The sequence below is a fragment of the Odontomachus brunneus genome, unplaced genomic scaffold (assembly GCF_010583005.1).
Source record: "Odontomachus brunneus isolate Ranch 3 - 2012 unplaced genomic scaffold, Obru_v1 Obru_scaffold_067, whole genome shotgun sequence".
In the NCBI taxonomy this organism is placed as follows: Eukaryota; Metazoa; Arthropoda; class Insecta; order Hymenoptera; family Formicidae; genus Odontomachus; species Odontomachus brunneus.
The window spans coordinates 1461146-1472048 of record NW_022639517.1 but is presented as its reverse complement, the minus strand read 5'-3'; the positions used below and the strand labels follow the sequence as shown (position 1 = coordinate 1472048).

The window sequence follows — 10903 nt, the reverse complement described above, 5'->3', positions numbered from 1 at the left end:
TATATATACAGGGTGAGTCATTTTAATCAAACCACGCAAATATCTTGAAAAATATGGAAGATACGGAAAAATATTTCAAACAAAAGTTATATGGTTCGGAGGGGGAAATAAGATGGTGCAATTTGCTTGACCTAGATAGTCGTTTGAAAGTCACTTGAAGGTCATCTTCAATTTCTTAAATGGAACACCCCATATATTATTACATATTCTTGTAGCTTACCTCGAGAGCTTTCCAAAACACTGTAATAAAATATTTTTTCATTAAGTATCTCTCGAGTTAAAATGCTTCAAATTTACAATATTGTTGCCATTAACATTGGTACTCAAGGTGTTCGACCGACTGAAACCTTTTGAATGTTGTTCAGAGCCATGACCTTAACAACATTTGTCAAGGTCAAGGGGATTGAAGGCTGTTCCTAATATTTTCATTTCTTCAAATTTTACAGTGAAAACAAAAATAATAATTTAAAATCATGGGGTAAGATATGGAGTCTGATTGACTCTAAAGGTTCATGTGAAGATTACAATGCTATGATTATTAAAGAAATTTATTAATAGGATTTCACACGTGTGCTTCTTTATGGCCCCGGCGAAGCATTATCTTAAGATAATGTTATTTCACTAAACCAAGTCCCAGTGAGAAATAACTCGTCGATCGACGTCGAAACGAGCCAGTTCAGATCTGAATTTTTTTTTGCCATTGACTAATTTCTTTTAAATACGCAAAATGTGTGTATAATTGCGTAGCTTTCATCGTCAACGTCCATACCGTGCTGAAAATACCAGTTTTCGTCTGATCACTGAAATCAAGCAACACTGGGCACGGTTAGTACTTGAATGGGTAACCGTCTGGGAACACCGTGTGATGTTGGCATAGTTTCATTTATTTATCAATAATTATTTATTTCATTTAAAATCCCCGTACATTTCCATATCTGATAAAATGCACGCAGAAGTACTGAAAATAGGTCGAGTGCTGATTGATAAACGTTTTCTTCATACATAAAAGTTGTATGTGTGTGTGTGTGTGTGTGTGTGTGCGTGCGTGCGTGCGTGCGTGCGTGCGTGCGTGTGTGTGTGTGTGTGTGTGTGTGTGTGTGTGTGTGTGTGTGTGTGTGTGCGTGTCTGTGTGTGTGGATGTATGTATATAGCATTAAATATTTATTAGTCGGCACTCGATTTGTTTTTTTATACTCTTATACGTATTTCATCACATCGCTTGATATCTTTCCTAACTACTCCATATCTGTTACCATCTACGCTTATTTCGAGCTAATGTTTCATATTCCGGCCACGCTGTTATTGAGAGGGCGCTAGCGTACGGTGAGATTCACTGAAATATATACTACCTGGAACGCGCGCTACTTCTTAAGATGAGAGAGAGCATGCTTGTAGGTCTCGAGCAGCGCTCTGTCTTTGTCTAGTACAGTCTGAACCAAAAGCTAAGTCAGCTGATTTTTAAACATAAGCTGAATCTCCGAATTAGAAACCATCTTTGCTTTGTTTTTCTTAAGAATAAGTCGATAAATGAATACTAATAAATGAGAAAAAGAAATATGTATGTATTTATTATATGTATTTTTTATATCTTAAACTTTCGTTCATAAGCTTAAGTCATTGCCACTCAGTGGTCACTGTTTTTCATGTTATCTCTAACTTTTAACTTGGATTGTATCACATTCTCTTCACTCTTGACTATATTATGAACCAGACAAGGATAAGAGAGGAAACAAGGAACCTCTCTCTCATCCCACACGCCTCAAGAGGCAGCGCACATTCCAGGTAGTATATAATTTAGTGATGAGATTTCTCCGTGTCGCTAAAGCCCGTAAGACCGACGGTCTTTTCTAGTACCTCGTCAATGGCGCAACGAAGGAAAACCTATACTTGGGCATGCCTGTCTAGGACCTTTATACGAAAATCTATTCAGGATTTGTCTTTCTAGACCCTATCTAGGGTCAACAAAGACAGGCATATCTTAGGGCGTACCTATCTAAAGCCTCGACAGAATTGGGGCATGCCTCGATTAATTTCTATCCGGGTTCCTACTGAGCTTTACAGAAATTCGCAATTTTATTGAATTTTTTATATTTTTTTATTGCTATATTGGATCCACCATTTTGAATTTTCTAATTTCAACCTCAGATTCGTGTTCAGCGATGTTAAAAATAGTTATATGCAAAATTTTATGAAAATGCGTTTGGTGGAACGCCCTATACATTTTGGCCCACTTATAGTGATTTTGCTCTTTACAGTGAAGGGGTTAATAAAGCAAGAAAGAGGAATAGGTATGCAGAAGTAACAGAATGGAATTTTGCTGCTTTTATTGTCTTTGGGGGAAACATTGGAGGAACTCTAAAAAATAATTTTATTTTTCACTATCAATAGCACTCATTGCTAATGTGCGAATGTTCTATTCACATATCATTACACATATTAGGACATATCATTACACATATTAGGACACGTTAAAATATTGTATATAATATTCATAAAAATTATATTTCTTTATCCACCCAGATAGCCAAACTTGCACGAGCAGATTTTGCGCAGAGTCTGTTAACAGTGTCTGTAGACAGAATGACAACAGATTGCAGAATCTGTTCTGACGACAGATTGGTGATAGACTGCGCGCAGAGCCTGTCGACAGAATCTGACGACAGACTGACGGCAGATTGCGTGCAGATTCTGTTTCCTAGATAGGCTATTTAATTTTATTAAGAACCATATGTACCTTATTAAATGAGGCAGTTTCACATACACACCATGTAAAACTTCTGCAGAGGAGTTAAGATAATTATATTGTGCAATAATTGTACACATATACACATAAAAAACAATTTTTACTTTTTAAAATTGTATTACACATTTCTTACAAAAAAGCAACAATAATAGAGAAATAACGAGTACAAGTATAGAACAATGGTTAAATGACCAGTTTAAATGGCCACTTAAAGGCGTACATATGCCGTCCCTGATAAAAATTGTTCTCATAATTTTTCATACAATTTCTCATATTATTATTATTTTTTAATATCATTATGTCATTAAATCTGGACGATTTAATCGTCATGCGCTAAGTACTGAAGGCAGCAGCACCGAATAAAATATTAGTCTCGCCATGTAAATAATGGAAACATATAAATAACTTTTACAGAATTTTTGTGATAGTTAATTTGAAAATATATCATGCTTCGATTTTGATAAAATTTAATACAATCTGAACTGGATGATCGACCAAATTAATTCGCACATGTAAAAGCACAGTATTTTATTAGCATGATGGAGAAATTTCATTATCTGCTGTTTTATTGCAGCAATTTTCTATGCAGTCCCTGGTAGAAAATTAATTTTGAATTATCTTGCCGATCTCTCTTACATTATTTATACGCTAAACGGTTTTGTTTATATTTTACGGTTTAAAAGGCGAATAAACTCCAAGATTTTTCTTCCTTAAACTTTAAGTGGGCAATACAAAGCACTTTTTATCAAATGAGGAATTGGCGTAGTGTCTAAGGCGAGGGACGATTATCCAAAAGATGTCTTTGGTTCAAGTTTGAATCTCACCATAGAAAATCTTAAAAATTATGAAAAGATAATATAGAAAAACTTTTTTTCATTGTATTTTACGAATATTTATGAGAAAGTGCTCATTCTATGAGTAATTATGAAAAATTATGAGAAAATTTTCTAGCAAAAATTTAATTGAAGAAGCTACGAAACAACAGGATCTGCGCGTAATCTGCCGTCAAAGTCTGTCGGCAGGCTCTGCGCGCAATCTGCCGCCAATCTGATGTCAGAGTCTGTTAGCAGATTCTGTCAGCAGTCTGACGGCAGGTTGGAGACGCAGATGACTATGGATCTGTCGACAGATCCTGCTCGAATTCGACAGATCCTGTTGCCAATCTGACGTCAGTCTACGCACTTGCTTATCTATTAAATTCATTCTGTTATTCATTCTATTATTCTTCTGCATATTTGTTACCCTTCCTCGCTTTATTAAGAAAGAAGATAATATCATTTAATTATCAAGTTTTCTCTGAATAAATCTATCACCGTTTTAATATTATTATTAATTATTTGATCAATAAAGATGCCTTTTAATACTGACGCTCGACGCTCATTTTCTGCGTCAAAACAAAATAAAAATATCACGTAACCACGATTACGTGACCACTGAACGCCAGCGTCAGTTTAAATTCATGAAAAGAGGTACAGCGTTAAATTTTGAGTAATGCAACTTTTATTGTTTCTTTACACTTGAAGTTGAAATAACCCAACTTCTTTTCTTGACGCTCTCTAGCGTCAAATAACGTTACGTGACAATGTTCAATGTTGCTCTTTAGCGTCCCATGAATTGGCACCTTAATAGTTTTATATTTTCGAATGTATTTCAAAATAATTTTGTGTGTGTGTGTGTGTGTACGTGTGTGTGCGTGTATGCGTGTGTGTGCGCGCGCGCGTGTGTGTGAGCACTACTTTGCGCCTGTTAAAGAAGGTTTAGCGAAAAGTTACTGAGAACAAAATTTCCTTATTTTTTCCATAGAATTAAAATCTGTAATAAAAAAATAGATGTTTCCATCAAAAAAATCAACCTGGGTTTTATTGGACCCAAAGGAGGCTCCGGGCTCAAAATCTAAGTAGTTCATCTCATGAGCCCTTTAAACCCTATTTTTATTTGATACATTTTGTTCGAAAATGCATTGTTTTCGAGATATTTCTATATATAAGTTAAAATAGGACACTCTGTGTATATATTTTTTTTAAATTGACTTTTACACGTTTAGGCCAAGAAAACAGATTTTTATATAACACATAACGTCATCTTATATAATTTTCAGATAAAATGACATTTTTCCTTTAACAAGGGGATCTATACGCGCTGCGTTAGATTTAGCTAATCTTTATATATGGTGTAGTAATTCCTTTCCTGTAAACACAGCTCGGATGATTCGTTGCCAATGAGCACTAGTTTATGAGAAATCGGAGTTGAAAGTTTTCTATGCGTCTAGAGTACCGCTTAAGTAGGAGCGAAATTTAAGTAGCCAACGTGGCGCAGCGAGTAGGGAGCGCAGCTAGAACGCTCAACGTGCGTTTGATTTACAGACTTCTATATTACACTAGACTGCTAGCTTCATATATAAGTCTGATCAGAAAATTTACGTATCTAAGCCAGGGCTCGGCCCATTTTGCGCATTTCGGCCGATTCTCGGGAGCTACGCATTTTATCTTCCTTTTGCCGCGCAGCGGGCCTCGCAAGTGACGGTCGTGCCTCTTAGCTTGGAGCCGCGACTGGCCACGACCGTTATTTGCATGGATCACCCCGCGGCAAGGCGGATAGAAGACGTAGCTCCCGAGAATTGGCCAAAATGGGCAATATGTGCCAAGCCCTGATCTAAGCCATCATGCAGAGGGAAGGTAGCAGTATTGAGGAATGTAAGATGGCCGTCATATTTAACAGTTCAGTTAGTGTGAGGTTATTTATTATTATAACTATTGTATGCTAAAAATTTCAGCAGCCAAGTACGCAAACGTTAGCATCTTAAAGATTTATACTGTTATTTAGTGTATTTATTCACTTAACCTTAACCACTCATCCTTGCTTTGCGCGTATATTGTCGCACATGCGCAGTATATAAGCAATTATTGGACGAAGCTTCACTAGTCGAAGTCAACCAATGAAATCCGCATCCCATAATACCTTTACTTGTACATAAAGTACATCGATTTTTGAACCATTATCTCTGCTGAAATCATGCGAGCTAGCAATCTAGTGTAATATAGAAGTCTGTAGTTCGATTCCGGCTTGCTCCAGCTTTTTTTTAATTTTTCTGAAATATGAAATAAAATAAATGATTAATATATGAATTTCCGCGAAAAGTTCTTCTCCATCACCTCTCCACTATATAATAAACGCGAAAGAAATCGCAGGTAACAAAAATGATACCACTGTTAGACCGTTCCCACAGGACACAAATTTTAAAATTCATCAGGCAAGCATTCTAAAGTAATATGACGATTAGTAATGTAATGTTGAAATAAAATCTCTTCTCGAACTTTAAAAGAATAATTTATTTATTCGTTAGGCTATCTCATTACTTTTCATACAATTCTGTTTAAAAAATACGAATAATACTGGGATGATAGTTGGCTAACTCATATATTAATAATTTATTTTATTTCATATTTCAGAAAAATTAAAAAAAAAAGTTGGCGCAAGCCGGAATCGAACCATAGACTTCTATATTATACTAGACTGCTAGTTCGAGTGATTTTAGGAGAGATAATGGTTAACCCTTTCAGTCACGCAATTCAGGGAATATAGCAATCATCATATAAAGGATTATTTTTTAGGTTTTTAGGATAGCTGAATCTAAATCCGGGGTCAGACTACAAAAAAAAATCAAATTCAAGATGGCGGATCAGAAAATTAACAGTTTTGCAAAATTTGATGAATCAAAGATAGTTTGATAGGTTTTTAGGGCCATTGAATACAAATCTTGGATTAGGTCAAGAAAAGAATCAATCTAAGATGGCGGATCAGGCAATTAACAGTTTTGTGAAATCTGATAAATTAGAGATGGTTTGATAGGTTTTTAGGGTCGCTGAGTTCAAATCTGAGATCCGATAAACAAAAATCAAGTTCAAGATGGCGGATCCAAGATGGTGGATCAGAAAATAAACAATTTCTCAGAACAGAAAATAAACAAGTTTGATAAAAATCACAGGGGTGGTTTTCATATTAGAAGGCTATATTTTGAGAACGTTGATGTTTGCAGCTTTTCATTTTGAGAAATCCACTCTGAAATGGCAGACTATAATATCTATAAAAAATTATTTTGAATTTTATATTTGCAAACATCCTCTCTTCGTAAATATGGACTTATTACATTTGGAAACATCTTTCTATATGTAATAGCCAATTCAAACTTAATGACCCCAAAAACATCAGCGAAAATGATTTATAGAATTAAAAATAAATGATTCAAAGCAATAGTAATTGGTTGATTGCAGAAATAATCACTTTTCTGTAGTACTGGTCGCCATATTGAACCTGCCATTTTGAATTTTGTAAATTTATCGGTGGATCTAAATTTAGCGATCTCAAAAACATTAAAAACAATAATTTGCAGTAAATGTTTATTATAGAAATTAGCACTAACGAATTAAATTTGAAAAAACATGCATTTTTGTACGAATTTGTTTATAAGAAATAAAAATTATTAGACATTTATAAAACATGTACTGCGTTTTAATGTTTGAACCTTTTTCTATCTGCAAAAATGTAAAAAACCCCATGAGTTTGCTTTGAAAACAAAAGATATGCTGAAAAAAACAAGACCAAAACGGTGTTCTTTATAAAGGACACTATGACTGAAAGGGTTAAGAAATCTATATACTTTATGTAATATATGCACTTGTAATATATGTAGTTATGTAAGTGAAGATATTATAGAATGCGGATTTTATTGGTTGACTTCGACAATATTGAAGCTTTGTCCAATTATTGCTTATATATTTATGCATATATGCGACATATACGCGCAAAGTAAGGACAACTGGTTAAGGTTAAGCGAATAAATACATTAAGTAACAACATACATCTTAAAAATGCCAACGTATTGTTGCGTTCTTAGCTGCTGAAATTTTCAACAAACAATAGCTATAATAATAGATAACTTCACACTAATTCAGTTGTCAAATATGACGGTCATCTTACATTCTTCAATACTGCTATCTTTCTCCTCCATGATGGCTTAGATATATAGATTTTTTGATCAGACTTACATAAGAGGCTAGCAGTCTAGTGTAATATAGAAGTCTGTGAATCGAACGCATGACGTTGAGCGTTCTAGCCGCGTTCCTTACTCGTTGCGCCACGCTGGCTACTTGAATTTCGCTCCTACTTAAGCGGTACTCTAGACACACGGAAAACTTTCAACTCCGATTTCTTGTAAACTAGTGCTCATTGGTAACAGTTATACGAGCTCTATTTAAGAGATTAATACAACATGTATAAAGATTAGCTAAATCTAACGCGGCGCGTATAGACAGTCCCTTATAAGATGAAGATACTTTGTATTTTTCATCTAAAGATCAAGATGATTTTATTTGTTCATCTGGATGGTCATACAGATGATTGTATCTGGATACTGACAAATATTGACTCTAGACGTTATTCTTTTTCTAATAAAATAATGTTGAATACTCAAGTAATATAGATTTGAATACTCAAATAATATAGAGAATACTCAAGTAATATAGATTATTATTTTTAATTAATATAATTAATTTTATTTTAAAGAAAGATTTTTCCTTTGATTCCAAAGGATTAACATTTTTATTATTAAATTAATTTTAACTTATTTAATTAACATAGAATATTGAACATGTAAAAGCAAGATATATACTATCGCTGTACAGAGTGTCCTAGACTTTTCTTCGCAATTTTTGAACGTAGAACAGATTGAGGTAAACATAAAAATCCTATATTGTTTGACGATATTAGAATAGTTGAGATATTAATTATGAAGGAATAAGGAAAAACGCACACTCAATTGTAGGGAAGAGGGGGAGCGCTCGCGACGTAGCACTGAAACGAGACGTAGGAGCGCAGCAAAATAAGTACAGGCAACGGTGCGTTGTTTTTTCATTCGCTGCGCGCCGGCATCTGTGCTCTGAACCGTCCTGTAATTTGAGCGCTTCTCCCTCTACCATTCAGTGCGCGTTTTTCCATGATCTTTTACAATTAATTTCTCGGTTATTACTGCGAATATCATAAATAGAATTTTGATATCCATCTCAATCCATTCTACATTCCCACAAAAATTGCGGGAAGAGGTTGGCAGACTTTATAATGAAAATAAAATATTTTTCTTCTTCTTCGCATAACATTGAAAAGCGTTTTTTATAAACAAAATATTCAAAATTATTTATCACTTATTTCCTTATTGATATTCTTGTAATCACTCAATTTTTTTATAAAATCAATATTTAATATTTTTGTTTTTATTTTTTTTTTAACTTTTCCATCAAATCATATTTTATGATCTTTCAATAGAATTTTACATTTAATTTCATTTTAATTTAATTAAATACATATATATTTAAATATAGATCAAATACATTGATATGAAACGTTTTGAAGAATTATTAAAATCACTTAAATTATATGTTAATCTTATGTTTCACTTATATTTAACGCTGTTTTTTCTATCCTCTGAAATTTCATAGTGTTTTACTTTATAAATTTCAAAGGATTCAAATTATTAGAGATTTCTTACACGAGTGCGTAAGCCAAACTAGAATATTTCACGTGTCCGTTCCGATATTCAGGTTCGCCAAAATGAAAACAACCGTTGCAGGATTTAAAATTATCTTGGATCATTCCGTTCTTTTCCTTTGGAATTTACGTTAGAAATTTATAAAGTAAAACAAACACTATATGAAATATCAGAGGATGGAAAAACAGCCTCAAATATAAGTGAAACATAAGATTAACATAATTTTAATTTTAACATAATTTCATACAACATATTTCTTAATGTTTTGTCATTTATAATCATGTTTAATATATTTCTTTTTCGTACTTTTGTGTTCATTGTGTCCTACAATTTGAATTAAAAATACAACAATAAAACGAAAGAAAAAATTGAATGGTCCGGGGATTGAACCCAAGCCAAAAATATGACACACCGCGCCTTAACCACCGCGGCCACTGAAGCACTTAAGATTTTCATTATACGCTTGGCCTATAAGACGCTCGTAAATTATTTTATGCTTTTCTCCGAAACAAAGAAGTATTGACAAAAATCTTTTTACATAGAATGTACATTAGTGTTATAGAATAACCAAAAAAAAAAAAAATTTATCAAAATCCGTGACATCAGATACGTGCGGTCCCTTTGTCAGATATAATAGAGAGATAACATTGAAAAATTATAAGTTTTTAATTTTTGTTATCAAATAAAAATATTTGTCACAAATATTTTAATAACTAATTTTTATAATATACAAATATATTTGTACAAATTTTATTTAAAATCGGATAACGAGTTATATTTCATTATTTTTGCACTTCTTAGCTTAATTTTCGAAATGTTTTTTTTTTAATTTTTTATAACTCATTGTAACTCATTATAACTCATAACTCATATTATATACACTTATAACTCATTAAAACAAAAAAGTCATACAGAATGAAATCTTGATTTGATATTATGCTATATTGTTTTTTTTATTGACAGATTGTTCTCTCAGCGTACATCGGCAGTGTGTTCGTGTAGTGGAGGAAAATTGCCCGGGTCCATTGATAAGGAAGGAAAGAACCAATGATAGAATCAGTAAGCTGATGGAGCGTATTCGACCCGAGAGAAAACCTCCCTCATCTCATCATCATCATCATCTTCACCATCATTCGCAGAACCATATATTACATCGTAAGTCGAGATTTTAACATTTTATATACAAAATTTAATTAATTCTTGATATTTATTATGATTTTCATTAAATTTTTGATAAACACTATATAATTCTATTTACATAGTGTAAACTCAAAATAACAGCTGCTTATAAAAAATACAAGAAAAGATTATTAAAAAGAATAAACTTATATGAGGATATAAACATTTTTTATAATATATAAGTATAGTATATATATACAGGGTATCTCATTTTAAAAGATGCACCCTAATAATTCTTCAGCCAAGCATATTCAGCAAAAATGTTTCACAAGGGGAAGACCAGGTGACTCACCCTGGGATTTCGACCCCAATTTTTTTAATTATTCTGGAGATGAAAAAAAAGATACGTGTCCCGGCGTTTGATAGAATAGGTCTTAATTTCGGAGTAATAAATTTGTGAAAATTGGCCATATCCCAAACACACTGCGGCGCGCCATATG

At 33.2% G+C, this 10903-nt stretch overlaps 1 protein-coding gene and 1 pseudogene across 12 annotated transcripts in view; both read left to right on the top strand.

Moving 5' to 3' along the window:
- Positions 1–10903, top strand: part of LOC116846699 (rho guanine nucleotide exchange factor 11) — a 660614-nt gene that overhangs the window by 300708 nt on the left and 349003 nt on the right. For all 12 annotated transcript variants that reach the window (XM_032820895.1, XM_032820894.1, XM_032820888.1 and 9 more), the window contains one exon: positions 10248–10439. In XM_032820895.1, the coding sequence (XP_032676786.1) occupies positions 10248–10439 (192 nt within the window). The remainder of the gene's footprint in view (positions 1–10247; positions 10440–10903) is intronic.
- Positions 756–874, top strand: LOC116846724 (annotated as a pseudogene).